Source organism: Salmo salar, chromosome ssa14 (genome assembly GCF_905237065.1).
Source record: "Salmo salar chromosome ssa14, Ssal_v3.1, whole genome shotgun sequence".
In the NCBI taxonomy this organism is placed as follows: Eukaryota; Metazoa; Chordata; class Actinopteri; order Salmoniformes; family Salmonidae; genus Salmo; species Salmo salar.
Window position 1 is genome coordinate 94,928,782 of NC_059455.1, and position 22,070 is coordinate 94,950,851.

General features: G+C 43.6%; 1 protein-coding gene across 2 annotated transcripts in view; it reads left to right on the top strand.

Moving 5' to 3' along the window:
* The first annotated feature begins 3,813 nt into the window (after nt 1-3,813).
* LOC123726888 (CD276 antigen) overlaps nt 3,814-22,070 on the top strand; it is a 45,954-nt gene continuing 27,697 nt past the window's right edge. The window contains exons 1-2 of one of the 2 annotated variants that reach the window (XM_045695058.1): nt 3,814-4,277; nt 10,550-10,912. In XM_045695058.1, the coding sequence (XP_045551014.1) occupies nt 4,229-4,277; nt 10,550-10,912 (412 nt within the window). In that variant the 5' untranslated portion in view covers nt 3,814-4,228. The remainder of the gene's footprint in view (nt 4,278-10,549; nt 10,913-22,070) is intronic. The other variant, XM_045695059.1, reaches the window with a different exon arrangement.

Genomic DNA, 22,070 nt, shown 5'->3' on the forward strand with positions numbered 1-22,070 from the left:
AAGAGGCAATAAAACTGCAGCCATCCTCTCCTCAGCCTTCATACCAGTGCAGCAGTAACAGTGGTGATTTTAGCATGTAAATTTGGTGTGGCAAAACAAAATAATTGAGGAATGCATGCCAGCAAAGCCACTACACAACACAACACTAAACCATACATTAACTGCACTATAACGGTGACAAACGGTGCCCTAAATAGACCAAATTGTTAGGGTAATGCACACACTAACATCTTACTACACAACATACACTTAGTATTACTTTCTTAGCTACAGTGTACATATCTCCGTGACATATTACATCATTTTTGAAGCAGCATACTAGACATTGTTGGACTCACATTGTTGTGCTCGGCTCACTTGAACAGGTGGCATTGCGGTCCTCCGTGTTAACCTCTATGGGCTAGGTGGGACGCTTGCCTCCCACCTACTCAACAGCCAGTGTAATCCCGTGGCGAGTTATTCAAATTCCTCAAAAATGCAAAAACTTAAATTTTTCAAACATATGACTATTTTACACCATTTTAAAGATAAGACTCTCGTTAATCTAACCACACTGTCCAATTTCAAAAAGGCTTTACAACGAAAACAAAACATTAGATTATGTCAACAGAGTACCCAGCCAGAAATAATCAGACACCCATCTGATCTTCATCAGATGACAAACAACCCTAGGACATTATGTTATACAATACATGCATGTTTTGTTCAATCAAGTTCATATTTATATCAAAAACCAGCTTTTTACATTAGCATGTGACTAGCATGTGACTAGCATTCCCACCGAACACTGCCGGTGAATTTACTAAATTACTCACGATAAACGTTCACAAAAAGCATAACAATTATTTTAAGAATTATAGATACAGAACTCCTCTATGCACTCGATATGTCCGATTTTAAAATAGCTTTTCGGTGAAAGCACATTTTGCAATATTCTCAGTACATAGCCCAGCATTACAGGGCTAGCTATTTAGACACCCAGCAAGTTTAGCACTCATCAAAGTCAGATTTACTATAAGAAAAATTGTATTACCTTTGCTGTCTTCGTCAGAATGCACTCCCAGGACTTCTACTTCAATAACAAATGTTGATTTGGTTCAAAATAATCCATAGTTATATCCAAACAGCGGCGTTTTGTTCGTGCGTTCAAGACACTATCCGAAAGGGTAAATAAGGGTGACGAGCATGGCGCAATTTGTGACAAAAAAATTCTAAATATTCCATTACCGTACTTCGAAGCATGTCAACCGCTGTTTAAAATCAATTTTTATGCCATTTTTCTCATAAAAAAGCGATAATATTCCGACCGGGAATCTGCGTTTAGGTAAACAGACGAAAGAAAATAAAGCATTCGGTCGACTCGGCACGCGCCTAAGCCCATAGTACTCTGAGTGGCCACTTGCCAAAAGCGATAAAGTGTTTCAGCCAGAGCCTGCCTCGATATCGTTCAGCTTTTTCCCGGGCTCTGAGAGCCTATGGGGAGCCGTAGGAAGTGTCACGTTTTTGCAAAGATCCTCAGTCTTCAATAAAAAGAGCCAAGATGAAACACAATTTGTCAGACAGGCCACTTCCTGCATGGAATCTTCTCAGGTTTTGGCCTGCCATATGAGTTCTGTTATACTCACAGACACCATTCAAACAGTTTTAGAAACTTTAGGGTGTTTTCTATCCAAAGCCAATAATTATATGCATATTCTAGTTACTGGGCAGGAGTAGTAACCAGATTAAATCGGGTACGTTTTTTATCCGGCTGTGTCAATACTGCCCCCAAGCCCTAACAGGTTAACAGTTGTTTTGACCGCGGTACAAGTCTGTTTTGTGTATTTCTGTGTTTAGTTCTAGTTTTTGTATTTCAAGATTTAGTTTTGTTTGGCATGACCTCCAATTAGAGGCAGCTGTTTGTCGTTGTCTCTAATTGGAGGCCATATTTAAGTTGATGTTTGTCTCACTGGTGTTGGTGAGTGATTATTTTGTGAGTAGTGTATGCCTGCTCTGCGTCACGGCTTTCCTGTTTTTGTATTTCAAGTTTATGGTTTATTGCATGAGTTTCACGACTGAAATAAAAGATGTGGAACTACGATCACGCTGCGTTTTGGTTCAATCCTTCCGAAAGTTGTGACAGAATCACCCACCACCGAAGGACCAAGCAGCGTGGAAGGGAGCAGCAGGACAAGTGGATTTGGGAGGAGGTGTTGGACGGCAAGGGATCCTGGACATGGGAGGAGATCCAGGTGGGATGGGATCTCCTTCCATGGGAACAGGTGGAGGCAGCGAGAGCAGAGCAGCGACGAGAGGAGGCACGATACCAACGAAGAGGCAGGTGCGAGAGGCAGCCCCAATTTTTTTTGGGGGGCGGGGCACACGGGGAGTTGGGCAGAGTCAGGGTGGAGTCCTGAGCCAGCTTCATGTCTACTTCATGTCTACTTCAGCTTCGTGTCTACTGTGGGGAGCAAGCAACGGGGCAGGCACCGTATTGTGCGATGATGCGCACTGTGATCTGTGCCCGCACCCGGCAGTTGTCGAGCTGAGTTGAGCATCCAGCCAGGGCGGTTTGTGCAAGCCATACGCTCCAGGCCTCCAGCGCACATTCGCGGCCCAGTACGTCCTGTGCCTGCTCCTCACACTCTCCCTCCAGTGCGCCTCCATAGTCCAGTACGTCCTGTACCTGCTCCTCGCACTCTCCTTTCAGTGCGCAGCCATAACCCGGTACAGCCAGTGCCTGCTGTGAGCACTCGGCCCTTAGTGCGTCTCCTCAGTCCTGTGAGACCGATTCCTGCTCCTCGCACTATTCCTCCAGTGCGCAGCCATAACCCGATACAGTCAGTGCCTGCTGTGAGCACTCGGCCCTTAGTGCATCTCCCCAGTCCGTTGAGACCGATTCCTGCTCCTCGCACTCTCCCTCCAGTGCGCCTCCATAGCCCAGTACGTCCTGTGCCTGTTCCCCGCACTCAACCTGAGGTGCGTGTTACCAGTCTGGCACCACCTATGCTAGTCCCACGCATTGGACCTCCAGTGCGCATCCCTAGTCCAGAGCCTTCAGCGGAGGTCTGCAGCCCAGAGCATTCAGCGACGGTCTGCAGCCCAGAGTCTTCAGCAGCGGCCTTTAGCCCAGAGTCTTCAGCGGCGGTTGGCGGTCCGAAGCCTCCGACGATGATCCATGGTCTGGTTCCTCCAGACATACAGAAGTGGAGGATCAGCGGGCGGTGGGGTACTACGCCCGGAACCAGAGCCGCCGCCATAGACATTTGTCACCCACCCTACCCTCCCTTTGTTTTTGTGGGGGGGTTGTTGTTTCTTTTATTTTTTTATAGGTGCGGTCGGGGTCCGCACCTTTGGGGGGGGTACTGTCACATCCTAACCATAGTAATTTGTTATTTTCTATGGTAGAGTAGGTCAGGGCGTGACAGGGGGTGTTTGTCTGTTTTGTGTATTTCTATGTTTAGTTCTAGTTTTTGTATTTCTAGATTCGTTTTTGTTTGGCATGACCTCCAATTAGAGGCAGTTGTTTGTCGTTGTCTCTAATTGGAGGCCATATTTAAGTTGATGTTTGTCTCACCGGTGTTGGTGGGTGATTATTTTGTGAGTAGTGTATGCCTGCTCTGCCTCACGGCTTTCTTGTTTTCGTATTTCAAGTTTATGATTTATTGCATGAGCTCCACGACTAAAATAAAAGATGTGGAACTACGATCACGCTGCGCATTGGTCCAATATTTCCGAAAGCTGTGACATTGTGAAAATATGATGTTGACATGATCAGTCCAATCAAAGCTGCTGTACATATAACGTGATTTAACATCTTTTTATCTGTGGCCAATGACCTTGAGCCTTCTTTGATGGGCACTTTATAACATCAGCAGCCAAATGGCTAGAATTTTCAACGTCTCCTCTTAAGGGACACTGTGTTTTTATTTAAAACATAATGACTAGGCAAACAATCAGTCTAGATTATTCTAGTATATTTTTCTAGTAGACATGAGTGACCACGACTCATTGAGAGTCAGGCACGGACTAAACGCCAATCCTCACTACCAAACTACAGAAATAGAACGACGTAATGGTTTTCCATCTGTGCCAGGTTAGGCGGTTTCTGGCGGAACATTTATTTGCTTACTAAGACGTGTTACGGTGTACCCATTTGAGACAGCCTACATTTCAGATCCGTGGAAATAGTAAAAGTCCTGATGGTGAAGTTTATTTTACAGACAGGACACCCATCAAACGATTAGAGATGTCGGAATGGTTCTGTATTCTGCTCATCGCTGCACTCGGAGACATTGGTAAGTTTTAATATGATAAAGACATTTTCAGATTGTTTTGTAATTCAATATGAAAAGCACAGGTATTGAGATATCGTAGTTGTGCCAACGGTTTTTAAATCAAAGTAATGTTTAATTATTATTACACAGTAATAGCCTACGCAGCCTTCTGCAGTGGGTATTTATAAACAAGTTGAAAGTAGCTGGATGAAGGACGTTCTTGCAAGGCTACTGAAGCGATTTAAAGACAAAATATCATTTACAAGTGTACAACTAAATCTCTAAAGGGAAAATCCCTATTCTGGTAAACAGCTGGATGAGTCTGGAGAAATAAATGTAAGAGAGAGTTCGACATTTACTGGGGTACACTCTAAAAAGAAAAGTTTCCTGCTTTTAGGAGTTCTTCGAAGTGAAACTGTGGGGGTTTTAATGGATCCTTGAATAACCTTTTGAAGAACCTTTCCGTGTACATTTTTTGAACTACCCCCTCCCCTATTATTAATAATAATACGCATAACAATAACAACAATAACACAATATTTTAGTTCTCAGCGTTTATTATGATTTTAATGGCAAAGCAGAATAAAACAATCTGAGTATGAGTCAAACTACCAGCAGAGCCCCAAGTCCAATGGGTATATCCTCTGTCCTGTTGATGTTAATGTGTTGCTCTTCTACCGAGGTAAAGACAGTTTCAGGTTGGATATTCAACCAAGTCCAATGGATATATCCTCTGTCCTGTTGATGTTAATGTGTTGCTCTTCTACCGAGGTAAAGACAGTTTCAGGTTGGATATTCAACCAAGTCCAATGGGTATATCCTCTGTCCTGTTGATGTTAATGTGTTGCTCTTCTACCGAGGTAAAGACAGTTTCAGGTTGGATATTCAACGGATATTCGCCAGTATTTTTTCTTACGTCCACCAACAGCCGTTAGGGACCGTCAACATAGTGATAAATCAATTTTTTTCAAATTTCAGTAGCTGTTTAACCATTACTCCTAAAACTTTCAAAACGGGTTGTAGCTAACCCGATGGCATAGACACATATTGCACACACTTTTTTTTGTCGATTTACATCTCGCACTATTTTAAATTAGTTATTTACATTTTATTTATTTACAATTTCAATAGCTCCTTGGTCATGTGATTTACTGACTTCAAACAAGGTTCAGAATGTCCACTCAGTGGGCCTACAAATCAAATCAAAATCAAATGTATTTATAAAGCCCTTCTTACATCAGCTGATATCTCAAAGTGCTGTACAGAAACCCAGCCTAAAACCCCAAACAGCAAGCAATGCAGGTGTAGAAGCACGGTGGCTAGGAAAAACTCCCTAGAAAGGCCAGAACCTAGGAAGAAACCTAGAGAGGAACCAAGCTATGAGGGGTGGCCAGTCCTCTTCTGGCTGTGCCGGGTGGAGATTATGACAGAACATGGCCAAGATGTTCAAATGTTCATAAATGACCAGCAGGGTCAAATAATAATAATCACAGTGGTTGTAGAGGGTGCAACAGGTCAGCACGTCAGGAGTAAATGTCAGTTGGCTTTTCATAGCCGATCATTCAGAGTATCTCTACCGCTCCTGCTGTCTCTAGAGAGTTGAAAACTCTCTCTCCCTGTCTGGGACAGGTAGCACGTCCGCTGAACAGGTCAGGGTTCTATAGCTGCAGGCAGAACAGTTGAAACTGGAGCAGCAGCACGGCCAGGTGGACTGGGGACAGCAAGGAGTCCTAGGGCTTGGTCCTAGGGCTCATGTCCTCCAAGAGAGAGAAAGTAAGAAAGAATTAGAGAGAGCATACTTAAATTCACACAGGACACCGGATAAGACAATAGAAATACTCCAGATATAACAGACTGACCCTAGCCTCCCCGACACATAAACTACTGCAGCATAAATACTGTAGGCTGAGACATGAGGGGTCGGGAGACAATGTGGCCCCGTCCGACTATAACCCCAGACAGGGCCAAACAGGCAGGATATAACCCCACCCACTTTGCCAAAGCACAGCTCCGACACCACTAGAGGGATATCTTCAACCACCAACTTCAACCACCAACATAAGACAAGGCCGAATATAGCCCACCAAGATCTCCGCCCCAAGTGGGGGCGCCAACCCAGACAGGAAGATCATGTCAGTGACTCAACCCACTCAAGTGATGCACCCCTCCTAGGGACGGCATGGAAGAACACCAATAAGCCAGTGACTCAGCCCCTGTAATAGGGTTAGAGGCAGAGAATCCCAGTGGAGAGAGGGGAACTGGCCAGGCAGAGACAGCAAGGGCGGTTCGTTGCTCCAGTGCATTTCTGTTCACCTTCACACTCCTGGGCCAGACTACACTCAGTCATAAGACCTACTGAAGAGATGAGTATTCAATAAAGACTTAAAGGTTGAGACAGAGTCTGCGTCTCTCACATGGGTAGGCAGACCATTCCATAAAAATGGAGCTCTGTAGGAAGCCCTGCCTCCAGCTGTTTGCTACACATTGCACAGCCTTTAGTTTGCCCAGATTTTACATTCATTTTTCAAAATTTAACATTTCAATAGCTCCTTTTCAATTTCCTTTGTTAATATGGACTCTTTTGATCTAAATTGCTTTTGTTTTATAGATGAGTACTGAATTGCATGGCCTCTAAAGGCACATTTAAAAGTGTCCCATACAATAAAGGGATCTGCTGTACCTATGTTTTGTCTGAAAAAGTCAGTTATAAATTCTTCTGTCCTAGTTCTAAACAATTTATCATCTAGTAGGCTTTGATTAAATTTCCAATATCCTAGCCAACATGGAAATTCTTTAAGAGTAATATATATGCCAATTATGTGATGATCCGACCGCATTCTGTCCCCTATCAACACTTTTTTAAACTTTTGGTGCCAGAGAAAATGGCATAAGAAAGTAGTATCGAATGAAGGCTCTCTCACGTCTTAGTAAGCAAATAAATGTTCCGCCAGAAACCGCCTAACCTGGTACAGATGGAAAACACTTACAAGTAGAGAGGATTGGAGTTCAGTCACTTTTTTTTAAACTTTTGGTGCCAGAGCAGAGAGAATGGCATAAGAAAGTAGTCAAGACGACTAGCTTGATTAAGCCTCCGCCATGTATGTCTCACTAGGTCAGGGTATTTAAGTCTCCATATATCCACTAATTCCAATATATCCATGACATTCATGATTTCCTTAACTGTCTGAGGGTGATAGTTTGTAGTGTGATTTCCTTTCCGGTCCATAGAGGTATTTAAGACCGTATTAAAATCTCCCACCATAATAATAGAGTCTAGTGTTTCTTGTAGAGTTGATAAATTCTTATATATATTTTCAAAGAAGCTTGTATCATCTTTATTTGGACCGTATAGGTTAATAAGCCATATCTGTTTATTGTCCAATAACATATTTAAAATAATCCATCTATCTTCATGATCTGTTTGGACAATTTGCACATTTGGATCAAAATTACTGTTAATTAAAACCATCACCCCTTTTGAATTTCTTTGCCCCATGGGAGAAATATATTTCACCCCCCAGTCTTTTATCCACAAAACTTCATCTAAAATTGTTGAATGAGTTTCCTGTAAACAATAGATATTATATTCCTTCTCTTTTAGCCAGGTAAATACTGATCGTCTTTTCTTATTATCTGCTAGGCCATTACAATTGTAACTGGCTATGCTTAATTCACCACTTACCATAATGAGACACAACTTTCAATTCCATTTATCAAAATATATGCTTATAAACGTACCATTAAAAAGTAACATGATGATTGAGTGTCTATATAGCTGTACCATGATATTTGCATTGCTACTAAGTAAACCTCCAATTGGTCCCTACTATTCCACCCACTAAAAGCCCTCCTCATCCCTAGTTGGGTTGTCATCCCAATGCCCGGCAGACCACCCCCCGACCCCCCGTATCCCAGGGCCCTGAACAGACTGGGATCCATCCTTCGAAAAGAGCACACAGTGCCATTTACAGAACAGAAGTAGATCAACCTCCGTATGCATTTCCATCGCCCTCATCTCGATTTGTATTATATATAGCCATCAAAAAAAATATATATTTTAAAAATCCTGTTTCTTATTTTCCATAATTAGCTATTAATATTTGTAGTAATGTAGGCAATTTATGCAAAGGATTTTACCTCTCACCAGTCTCGCCATTACCAAAATTACATTATTGCAAGCAATTATTATATTAGCAAACAATTATTGTTTATCATCCTATATTGTCCCTAATATATTTTACTCCCTCGCAATAGTTGTGGGATACGCACATACACCCACACACTCATACACCCACACACTCAACCCTTTCCCCCCACACAACCATAGGCTCACATTCTCAACCCTTCCCCCACACACTCATACACACACACACTCAACTCTTTCCCCCCACACAACCATAGGCTCACATTCTCAACCTCCCTCCAGTTGCACCATCCCAGAGCCCAACTCAAGAAAGGTCTTGATTTATAAATGCATATACAGTTGCAGCTGTATAAGAAGGCCTTCAAGACCGTGCAAAAAAAATGGGCAGAAATGAAGAGATTTTATTAACCATTGTCACATCCTAGATGATGGAGCTCAAATGTACACCTTTCCCCTGAAACACCTACAACACGGTCCTCTGTATTCACCATTTTTCCCAAGCAAACTAACTTGCCTAGTTAAATAAAGGTTCCATATAGAAGATAAAAAAGGCCTTTGATACTGGGTAGGGAGCGATGTGTTTTCTGTTTGTCAGACATACTCTATTTGATTGTTTTGTTGAAAACACAAACCATAATGAAGCACCAGAAGTCGGTAATCGTTATGCAGTTATGCGTTGCTTTCTGGTTATGTGTGGTGCATTGGGACAGAAACCTGTTGGTGGAAAATCATTGCATATAAAATTATTTTATACAGTATAAATATAAATGTTGAAAATCTTATTTCCATTTAGCTGATGATTGTCTGCGTCCGGCTCTGATCTCTTTAATGAAACAGGCAGGGAGAGTGAGCTTGTCCGTCGTGCTTCGGCGAACCTTCAAACTTCTGGCCGTGCTTCGCTGCGCTACAGCCATTTGTGGTAGTAATCATTCTTTTTGAGTAAATAATAGGATTGGGGAGGGTGTTCAAATGTTTTTACAGGACAAGGAAAGGGTCATGTGAAAATATTTTGGCCAAAGTGAGTACATGTATTTTATGGGATACCTCCAGTTGGACCAGCTCCAGTAAATGTTGAACTGTCCAAAACCACTCTTACATTCATAGACAAAGCAATGGAAGCAATGTTTTTTTAAACTATACAATGTTTATTTACTATTAAAAGTAATACAAGTTAATATTTTGGACTGTGATGTCGTACGCTAAGACAGTTGAACTAAGCTCATGAGGCTTTTAATATATTCTTCAAGAATCAATGATGATATATCATTCATTTAAAAGTACAGGAATTGGATGTAGAAATCTCAGATTGCCCCTTTAACCCTTGCCGTTTTGCATAAGGAATTTTAGTGCTATCTAATGTACTGTATCTTCTTCCTACATTAGACCTCCACACTGACCATGGATTAGAGCTGGTTGTTAATAACTGAGTGAAGGAAAAAAGGAAACCGCACACTGTTCTTGATAGTATCACTGATATTTAATAAGCTTGCGTATCGGCCTAACGGCCTTCGTCAGAGCTTTTGTGAATTTTCGGAAAACAGCACCTCTATGTAAACCTAGCCCCACCCACATCCGTTCCACGTATGGAAAGGGGTTGGAGGCAAAGGAAAAATAAATAAGTGCTACCAAACATAACAATATGCATTTCACAAATATTACAAAAGTGTATAGACAAAACGTACCGAACACGTCAATAAAATCACAACGAGGACATAGCAAGTTTTCATTAATCATTGGGTACATCATACGTATCGGTTAGGCCGATACGTAAGCTTATTAAATATCAGTGATACTATCAAGAACAGTGTGCGGTTTCCTTTTTTCATTCATCCTGTTTCAACTGTTGCCATGCACCTGTAACAAGATTGCTCAGATGTGCGAGTGCCTTTTGAATCTTGTTAATAACTGAGTGAAATTGAAGATGTGTGCATTTATGGACATGATTTATGTGCATTGTGGAGCGGAGCCTACGGCTATGGAAGCAAAGTGTACTGATGGGAAATCCAGCTCCTCTGCTTTACAAACCAGCACACACTACTGCATCTATCCCCTTTGTTATAAGTTAATATCTTTCTAACCCTTTTGTCCCTACCATGACACACACACACACCCAGACACACAAACTCAAGTCTCTCCCTTGTTCCCCCAGATGCCTTCGAAGTACAGGCGCCCCAGCCCAGAGTGGTAGCCGTCTATGACCAACCGGCTGTTTTGGGCTGTGTGTTCCCCCCTAGTCTTGACTCTGGTGCCCCCCTGGAAGAGGGTCTCGTGGTGACATGGCAGAGGGTAGAAGATTCGCGGGTGGTCCACAGTTTCTACTACGGAACAGACCAACTGGCACGCCAGAGCGGGGAGTACCACAACCGCACTGGACTGTTCCATTCCCAGCTCCCTGGGGGAAACGCATCCCTCAGGTTGGAGAGTGTAGGTCCAGGGGATCAGGGAAGATATCTCTGTTCGGTTAATAACATGAAGGGGACAGGAAAGGCTGAGGTCCAGCTCAAATACGCAGGTAGGTTTGCTTTTCTTCTCTCTACTCTATTCCCCCTACTTCTCCTGATGTCTTTTGTTCAATTATCTTTCCTCATTTAGGTGTCGCCTATCTTCCCCATTATCCCCTGGGTATTTCTATCTGTGTTCTCTGTTTGTGTGTTGCCAGTTCGTCTTGTCTTGTCAGGTCTTACCAGCGTGTTTTCCCGTCTCCCTGCTTTCTCAAGTTCTGTTTCATAGTTTCCCCGGTTCTGACCATTCTGCATGCCCTGACCCCGAGCCTGCCTACCATTCTGTACCTGCCTGACTCTGACCCGTTTCTGAACCTCTGCCTGTCCTGACCCCAGCCTGCCTGCTGTTCTGTACCTTATTGACTCTGCCCTGGATTACGGACCTCTGCCTGCCTTTGGCCTGTCTTTTGCCTGCCCCCTGTTTGGGTCAATAAACATCTGTGACTCTAGCTGTCTGCATCTGGCCCTTATTCTGAGTTCTTATAGTACGAACTGGCCATGACTAACCCAGCAGACTCAGACCAGCTCCACAATGCTATCTCCCTGCAAGGAGCCACCATTGGAAGACACAAGGAGTTACTGCAATGTCTTATGAAGGGACTCCATACCCTGGCAGAATGCCATGACCAGGCATTTGACGCATTGCTGGAGCAATTCAGCAGATTCCCCTATTGGGCAGCGGGTCACACCAGTAATCTCTCAGCCTACCCCATTGTCCTGAGAACCCCGCTTACCTCCTCCTGAGCGCTACGCTGGAGATTCTGGAACTTGCCTGGCTTTTCTCTCCCAGTGCTCCCTCATTTTCCATCTGCAGCCTTCTTCGTTCCCCACTGACCGCTCGAGGATAGCGTACATCATAACGCTGATGACTGGGAGGGCACTCGCCTGGGCTACGGTGGTGTGGGAGCAACACTCCACCATCTGCCTCAGTCTGGAGGAGTTGATAGCGGAGGTTCGGGAGGTGTTTGATTCTCCGTTGTCCGGGAGAGAGGCTGCTCATGAGTTGCTCCAGCTATGTCAAGACTACACAGTGGATTTTCGCAGGTTGTTGGCTGAGAGTGCCTGTAACCCGGAAGCATTGTTTGACATGTTCCTTCACAGAGTATCGGAGGTGATTAAAGATGAGTTCGCAGCCCAGGAGCTGCCCATGGACCTTGACTCCCTCATTGCCTTGACCATCCGGATCGATTTGCGACTTTGAGAACGTAGGAGGGAAAGGGAATCTGTACTCTGTCGCCCAGGTTCGCACTTTCGATTCACCCCTCGTCTTTGAAGAATCCCGATGACGCCCGAAGTTTACATGTCCAAGTTCCTGCCACCCAGGCTCTCGTCAGACCCTGGCCTTTGTGTGACAACGCTTTTGGTGGCCTACCTTGGCTCCTGACGTTTCTGCGTTCGTCGCCTCATGCATGATCTGTGTGCAGAACAAGACTAACCGGCAAGCTCCTGCTGGTCTCCTTCAACCCCTGCCTGTTCCTCACCGTCCCTGGTCTCACATATCCCTGGACTTTGTCACGGGTCTCCCCCCGCCATCCTGACAGTAGTGGACCGGTTTTCCAAAGCCGCCTACTTCATTCCTCTCCCCAAGCTACCCTCTGCCAAAGAAACGGTCCAGCTCATGGTGCAGCACGTCTTGCGGATCCATGGACTCCCAGTGGACATGGTCTCCGACCGGGGTCCTCAGTTCTCGTCCCGGTTCTGGAAGGCGTTCCGCATACTCAGTAGGTCGTCGGCCAGTCTGTCCTCCGGGTTCAACACCCAGTCCAATGGCCAGTCGGAGCGAGCCAACCAAGACCTGGAGACGACTCTTCGCTGCCTGGTCTCCGCCAACCCCACCACATGGAGCCAGCAACTAGTGTGGGTTGAATATGTCCGCAACACCCTTCCTTGCTCTGCCACAGGTCTCTTGCCCTTTGAGTGTTCCCTGGGTTATCAGCCCCCGCTCTTCCCAGAGCAAGAGGTCGGCACACCCTCGGTCCAGATGATTGTCCGCCCCTGTCGTTGTACCTGGACCATAGCCCGGTCGGCTCTTCTCAAGACCACCTCCAAGTATCGATGACAAGCGGACCGCCACCGGATCCCGGCTCCCGGGTATCGTTTCGGGCAGAGGGTACAGCTGTCCACTCAAGATCTGCTCCACCGGGTGGATCCCAGCAAACTTTCCCCCCGGTTTATCGGCCCTTTCCCCATCTCCAAGATCATTAGCCCCTCTGCTGTTGGTCTTCTGTTGCCCCATACCCTCTGTATACATCACACTTTTCATGTGTTTAGGATCAAAACCATGTGTCACAGCTCTTTGTCTTGTGTTTCCAATGTTGCCACCTTTTTTGCAGTATTACTTAAGTGCATTATTGAAAACAGGAAGCATCTTTTGTCATATTTTTATTCTCTACAGGCTTCCTTCTTTTCCCTCTGTCATTTACGTTAGTATTGTGGAGTAATTACAATGCTGTTGATCCATCCTCAGTTTTCCCCTGTCAAAGCCATTAAACTTTGTAACTATTTTAAAGTCACCATTTTCCTCATGGTAAAAATCATGAGTGGTTTCCTACCTCTCCTGCAACTGAGTTAATAACCTCTTACATGTAGACGTTCCGCTAGCGGAACACCTGCTCCAATATCCAATGATGGGCGTGGCGCGAAATACAAAGTCCTCGAAATTCCGAAAACTTCAATTTTTCAAACATATGACTATTTTACACCATTTTAAAGACAAGACTCTCCTTTATCTAACCACACTGTCCGATTTCAAAAAGGCTTTACAGCGAAAGCAAAACATTAGATTATGTCAGCAGAGTACCCAGCCAGAAATAATCAGACACCCATTTTTCAAGTTAGCATATAATGTCACAAAAAACAAAACCACAGCTAAATGCAGCACTAACCTTTGATGATCTTCATCAGATGACACTCCTAGGACATTATGTTATACAATACATGCATGTTTTGTTCAATCAAGTTCATATTTATATCAAAAAACAGCTTTTTACATTAGCATGTGATGTTCAGAACTAGCATTCCCACCGAACACTTCCGGTGAATTTACTAAATTACTCACGATAAACGTTCACAAAAAACATAACAATTATTTTAAGAATTATAGATACAGAACTCCTTTATGCAATCGCGGTGTCCGATTTTAAAATAGCTTTTCGGTGAAAGCACATTTTGCAATATTCTGAGTAGATAGCCCGGCATCACGAGCTAGCTATTTAGACACCCACCAAGTTTGGCCCTCACCAAACTCAGATTTACTATAAGAAAAATTGGATTATCTTTGCTGTTCTTCGTCAGAATGCACTCCCAGGATTCTAGTTCAATAACAAATGTTGGTTTGGTTCCAAATAATCCATAGTTATATCCAAATAGCGGCGTTTTGTTCGTGCGTTCAAGACACTATCCGAAGGGCAAAGAAGGGTGACGCGCCCGGCGCGTTTCGTGACCAAAAATGTCAAAATATTCCATTACCGTACTTCGAAGCATGTCAAACTCATGCATGATCTGTGTGCAGAACAAGACTAACCGGCAAGCTCCTGCTGGTCTCCTTCAACCCCTGCCTGTTCCTCACCGTCCCTGGTCTCACATATCCCTGGACTTTGTCACGGGTCTCCCCCCGCCATCCTGACAGTAGTGGACCGGTTTTCCAAAGCCGCCTACTTCATTCCTCTCCCCAAGCTACCCTCTGCCAAAGAAACGGTCCAGCTCATGGTGCAGCACGTCTTGCGGATCCATGGACTCCCAGTGGACATGGTCTCCGACCGGGGTCCTCAGTTCTCGTCCCGGTTCTGGAAGGCGTTCCGCATACTCAGTAGGTCGTCGGCCAGTCTGTCCTCCGGGTTCAACACCCAGTCCAATGGCCAGTCGGAGCGAGCCAACCAAGACCTGGAGACGACTCTTCGCTGCCTGGTCTCCGCCAACCCCACCACATGGAGCCAGCAACTAGTGTGGGTTGAATATGTCCGCAACACCCTTCCTTGCTCTGCCACAGGTCTCTTGCCCTTTGAGTGTTCCCTGGGTTATCAGCCCCCGCTCTTCCCAGAGCAAGAGGTCGGCACACCCTCGGTCCAGATGATTGTCCGCCCCTGTCGTTGTACCTGGACCATAGCCCGGTCGGCTCTTCTCAAGACCACCTCCAAGTATCGATGACAAGCGGACCGCCACCGGATCCCGGCTCCCGGGTATCGTTTCGGGCAGAGGGTACAGCTGTCCACTCAAGATCTGCTCCACCGGGTGGATCCCAACAAACTTTCCCCCGGTTTATCGGCCCTTTCCCCATCTCCAAGATCATTAGCCCCTCTGCTGTTGGTCTTCTGTTGCCCCATACCCTCTGTATACATCACACTTTTCATGTGTTTAGGATCAAAACCATGTGTCACAGCTCTTTGTCTTGTGTTTCCAATGTTGCCACCTTTTTGCAGTATTACTTAAGTGCATTATTGAAAACAGGAAGCATCTTTTGTCATATTTTTATTCTCTACAGGCTTCCTTCTTTTCCCTCTGTCATTTACGTTAGTATTGTGGAGTAATTACAATGCTGTTGATCCATCCTCAGTTTTCCCCTGTCAAAGCCATTAAACTTTGTAACTATTTTAAAGTCACCATTTTCCTCATGGTAAAAATCATGAGTGGTTTCCTACCTCTCCTGCAACTGAGTTAATAACCTCTTACATGTAGACGTTCCGCTAGCGGAACACCTGCTCCAATATCCAATGATGGGCGTGGCGCGAAATACAAAGTCCTCGAAATTCCGAAAACTTTTATTTTACCTTTATTTATACAGGTTTATTCTCATTGAGATAAATATCTCTTTTCCAAGAGAGACCTGATCCAATAGCAGCAAGGGGAACAACGTTTCAGACAAACCAAATGTCATACACTAACACAACATTAAACAAAACTATAAACATATTACATTTAAAAACACAAACATCTTGACTAAAATCAGCTGGCCTAAAAATGATAACACTCTTCTATAATATATACATCCATCAAGTGTTTAAACTCCACCAACTAAACTATTTCTACCATGACCTGTTCTAATTCTTGGTACTGTTAGAAGCACATCAGAATGGGACCGTAATTGATATTTATTTACTGACCTGACTAAAAAAGTACAGAAATAAAATGGCATTTTACCCAATATGGCCTTATAAATCAGTGTATACCAGTGTTTAAGCCTACGCAAGGTAAATGACGACCAGCCAACAGCGCTGTAGAGATCACAATGATATGTTAGACGTTTCTGATTTGTAATGAACCTGAGGGCTGCATGATATACTGAATCAAATGCTCTCAGGGAAGTGGCTGAGGCCTGCATATATATAACATCACTAAAATCTAAAACCGACAGTAATCGTACCAGCTCCTTCCTGGCCTCAAAAAAAAACAAGCCTTATGCTGGTAATAAAATCCTATTTTCAGCTTGAGATCCTTATCAAGTTCTCTACATGAACAGTGAAGCTCAGCTTATCAACAACCCACACACCCAAATATTTGTACACTTTAACTTGCTCTATATTATGTCCAGCCAATGTAGCAATGACATGATTTGTAACATGCCTGGCATTTGAAATGCCTGGCATTTTGTTTTACTCTAATTTAGAATCAGCTTTAAATCATACAGATTCTGTTGTATGATGTTAAATTCTCTTTGGGCATTTTCAAAAGCTCATGATAAACTACAACCACTTGAATAAAGAACAGTATCATCTGCATAAAAATGAACATCCGTTTGTTTCAATAAGATCCCCAATGTTGTTGATATACAAAATGAACAACAGCGGGCCCAAAATAGAACCTTGCGGAACACCTGAGCTATGGACTCAGATTTGCAACCATCCGCCATTACACATTAAGACACTAACAGCTTACAGATGGTAGGCAATTAAGGTCACAGTTATGAAAACTTAGGTCACTAAAGAGGCCTTTCTGCTGACTCTGAGAAACACCAAAAGAAAGATGCCCAAGGTCCCTGCTCATCTGTGTGAACATGCCTTAGGCATGCTGCAAGGAGGCATGAGGACTGCAGATGTGGCCAGGGCAATAAATTACAATGTCCGTACTGTAAGATGCCTAAGACAGCGCTACAGGGAGAAAGGATGTACAGCTGATCATCCTCACAGTGGCAGGCCACGTGTAACAACACCTGCACAGGATCGGTACATCCGAACATCACACCTGTGGGACAGGTACAGGATGGCAACAACAACTGCCCGAGTTACACCAGGAATGCACAATCCCTCCATCAGTGCTCAGACTGTCCGCAATGGGCTGAGAGAGGCTGGACTGCGGGCTTGTAGGCCTGTTGTAAGGCATGTCCTCACCAGACATCACCAGCAACAACGTCGCCTATGGGCACAAACCCACCGTCGCTGGACCAGACAGGACTGGCAAAAAGTGCTCTTCACTGACGAGTCGCGGTTTTGTCTCACCAGGGGTGATGGTTGGATTTGCGTTTATCGTCAAAGCAATGAACGTTACACTGAGGCCTGTACTCTGGAGCGGGATCGATTTGGAGGTGGAGGGTCCATCATGGTCTGGGGCAGTGTGTCACAGCATCATTGGACTGAGCTTGTTGTCATTGCAGGCAATCTCAACGCTGTGCGTTACAGGGAAGACATCCTCCTCCCTCATGTGGTACCCTTCCTGCAGGCTCATCCTGACATGACCCTCCAGCATGACAATTCCACCAGCCATACTGCTCGTTCTGTGCATGATTTCCTGCAAGACAGGAATGTCAGGGTTCTACATGGCCAGCGAAGAGCCCGGATCTCGATCCCATTGAGCCCATCTGGGACCTGTTGGATCGGAGGGTGAGGGCTAGGGCCATTCCCCCCAGAAATGTCAGGGAATTTGCAGGTGCCTTGGTGGAAGAGTGGGGTAACATCTCAAAGCAAGAACTGGCAAATCTGGTGCAGTCCATGAGGAGGAGATGCACTGCAGTACTTAATGCAGCTGGTGGCCACACCAGATACTGACTGTTACTTTTGATTTTGACCCCCCCTTTGTTCAGGGACACATTATTCCATTTATGTTAGTCACATGTCTGTGGAACTTGTTCAGTTTATGTCTCAGTTGTTGAATCTTGTAACGTTCATAGAAATATTTACACATGTTAAGTTTGCTGAAAATAAACGCAGTTGACAGTTAGAGGACTGAGTTTATATAGTGTATTCTAGTCAAGGCCATCCTATTCAACTATTGCTGTAAATGTACTATTCTATCCTACATATTCTTCAGATATGCTACATAGCAAGTCTTTTCATCTTATTGGTGTCCTTTAGTAGTGGTTTTCTTTGCAGAAATTTGACCATGAAGGCCTGATTTACGCAGTCTCCTCTGAACAGTTGATGTTGAGATGTGTCTGTTACTTGAACTCTGTGAAGCATTTTTTTGGGCTGCAATCTTAGGTGCAGTTAACTCTAATGAATGTATCCTCTGCAGCAGAGGATATCTCTGGGTCTTCCTTTCCTTTGGTGGTCCTCTTGAGAGCCAGTTTCATCACAGCGCGTGATGGTTTTTGCGACTGCACTTGAAGAAAGTTGACATTTTACGGATTGACTGTCATTTCTCTTTGCTTATTTGAGCTTTTCTTGCCATAACATGGACTTGGTCTTTTACCAAATAGGGCTATCTTCTGTATACCACACCTACCTGGTCACAGCACAACTGATTGGCTCAAACACATTAAGAAGGAAAGACATTCCACTAATTTACTTTTAACAAGGCACACCTGTTTATTGAAATTCATTCCAGGTGACTACCTCATGAAGCTGGTTGAGAGAATGCTAAAGCTGCCATCAAGGCAAAGGGTGGCTTCTTTGAAGTATCTCAAATATAAAATATATTTTGATTTGTTTAACCTGTCTGGGATAGGGGGCAGTATTTTCACGGCCGGATAAAAAAAACGTACCCAATTTAAACTGGTTACTACTCTTGAGAATATGCATATTATTAGTAGATTTGGATAGAAAACGCTCTAAAGTTTCTAAAACTGTTTGAATGGTGTCTGTGAGTATAACAGAACTCATACGGCAGGCAAAAACCTGAGAAGATTCCAAGCAGGAAGTGGCCTGTCTGACAATTTGTAGTTCTTCTGTTGCATCTCTATCGAAATTACAGTATCTGTGCTGTTACGTGACACTTTCTAAGGCTTCCATTGGCTCTCTAAAGCCTTCAGAAACCGGAATGACGCGTCTCCTGTCTCTGGGCAGATAACAGCAGCATAGTTTGTCAGTGGACTGCCTGGTGACAGAGAGACTGGAGATGCGCATTCACGAGACCTCAAACATTTTTTATTTCCCTCTTTGAATGAATACAACATTGTCCGGTTGGAATATTAGCATAAAAATTGATTTTAAACAGCGTTTGACATGCTTCTAAGTACGGTAATGGAACATTTTGAAAATTTTTTGTCACGAAATATGCTCGCGCGTTACCCTTTGGATAGTGACCTGAACGCACGAACAAAACGGAGGTATTTGGATATAACTATGGATTATTTGGAACCAAAACAACATTTGTTGTTGAAGTAGAAGTCCTGGCAGTGCATTCTGACGAAGAACAGCAAAGGTAATACAATTTTTCTAATAGTAATTCTGAGTTTAGTGAGCCCCGAAGTTGGCGGGTGTCTGAATAGCTAGCTTGTGATGGCCGAGCAATGTACTCAGAATATTGCAAAATGTGCTTTCGCCGAAAAGCTATTTTAAAATCTGACATAGCGATTGCATAAAAGAGTTCTGTATCTATAATTCTTAAGATAATTGTTATGTATTTTGTAAACGTTTATGATGAGTAATTTAGTAAATTCACCGGACGTTTTCGGTGGGTATACTAGTTCTGAACATCACATGCTAATGTAAAAAGCTGTTTTTTGATATAAATATGAACTTGATTGAACAAAACATGCATGTATTGTATAACATAATGTCCTAGGAGTGTCATCTGATGAAGATCATCAAAGGTTAGTGCTGCATTTAGCTGTGGTTTGGGTTTTTGTGACATATATGCTTGTTTTGAAAATAGCTGTGTGATTATTTTTTGCTGGGTACTGACATAATCTAATGTTTTGCTTTCGCTGTAAAGCCTTTTTGAAATTGGACAATGTGGTTGGATTAACGAGAGTCTTATCTTTCAAATGGTGTAAAATAGTCATATGTTTGAGAAATTGAAGTTATAGCATTTTTAAGGTTTTTGTATTTCGCGCCACGCTCTACCATTGGATACTGGTGAGGCATTCCGCTCGCGGAACATCTAGATGCGAGAGGTTAACACTTTTTGGTTACTACATGATTCCATATGTGTTATTTCATAGTTTTGATGTCTTCACTATTATTCTGCAATTTACAAAATAGTAAAAATAAAGAAAAACCCTTGAATGAGTAGGTGTGTCCAAACGTTTGAGTGGTACTGTATATATAGAGAAAGAGAGAGAGAAGGAGAGAGAAGGAGAGAGAAAGAGAGGGAGAAAGAGGGGAAAGAGAGAGAGAAAGAGAGAGAGAAAGAGAGAGGGAGAGAGAGAGAGAGAAAGAGAGAGAGAGAAAGAGAGAGAGAGAAAGAGAGGGAGAAAGAGATAGAGAGAGAGAGAGAAAGAGAGAGAGAGAAAGAGAGAGAGAGAAAGAGAGGGAGAAAGAGAGAGAGAGAGAAAGAGAGAGAGAGAGATACTTTTTTGTATGGTGTATGTGGACAACCCTTCCAATTAGTGGTTTCTGCCACATCTGTTGCTGACAGGTGTATAAAATCAACCACACATTTATGCAATCTACATAGATAAACATAGGCAGTAGAATGGCCCTGAAGAACTCAATGACTTTCAACGTGGCACCGTCATAGGATGCCAAATTTCCAACAAGTCAGTTCGTCCTATGTCTGCCCTGCTAGAGCTGCCCCAGTCAACTGTAATTGCTGTTATTGGGAAGTGGAAATGTCTAGGATCAACAATGGCTCAGCCGTGAAGTGGTAGGTGTCACGTCCTGACCAGTAAAAGAGGTTATTTGTTATTGTAGTTTGGTCAGGATGTGGCAGGGGGTGTGTTTGTTTTGTGTTGTTTGGGTTTTTGGGTTGTGTTCTATGTTTTGTATTTCTATGTCCTATTTTCTCGTTTTTCTATTTCTATGTCTAGTTTATTGTTTTGACCTTCAATTGGAGGCAGCTGTTCCTCGTTGCCTCTAATTGAAGGTCCTATTTAGTAGGGGTGTTTTTTCTATGGGATTTGTGGGTAGTTGTTTCCTGTTTAGTGTTTGTTGCACCTGACAAGACTGTTTTCGTCGTTCTTTTTGTTCCGTGTCCATTTTTGTTTATTAAAGAAGATAATGAGCATTCACATTCCCGCTGCGTTTTGGTCCAATTCATACGACACCCGTGACAGAAGGCCACACAAGTTCACAGAACGGGACCGCCGAGTGCTGAAGCGTGTAATAATCATCAGTCCTCGGTTGTAACACTCACTACCAAGTTCCAAACTGCCTATGCAAGCAATGACAACACAATAACTATACAATGACATTCTAGACAATTCTTTGTTTCTAACTTTGTTGCAACAGTTTAGGGAAGGCCCTTTCCTGTTCCAACATGAGAATGCTCCTAAGCACAAAGCGAGGTCTATACAGAAATGGTTTGTCGAGATCAGTGTGGAAGAACTTGACTGGCTTGCACAGAGCCCTGACCTCAACCCCATCAAACACCTTTGGGATGAATTGGATCACCGACTGTAAGCCAAGCCTAATCGCCCAACATCCGTGGCCAAGCACACTGTTCAATTATATTCTTCTTACTATAAAATCATATAAAATAAAATTATAGCACGGGACTCATATTCTGTTCTTCTGAAATACATTTTCTTCATATCATAATGTTTCTTTAGACCTGACACAAATGAATTATGCATTTATTGTGATGGTGTATAATTCAATTGAGGTATTAGACTTTTTTATGTATCTGTTCCAAAGTCACGCATCAGCTGCTTGTATGTGTGGAGGCCAGGAGATGCTAAATGTGTTTGTTAATTAACGGTCAATTACCGTGAGACCGGCAGTCATTTGCCTGACAATAACCGTCTGACAAAATGCCACAGCTCTACCCTGACCTAGATTCATTTTTGCCTTTTAAAGCAGACAGGGCTGACCTGAATTGACTCCCTCTATTTTACTGTAAAAGTAAACCAGGAAGGGT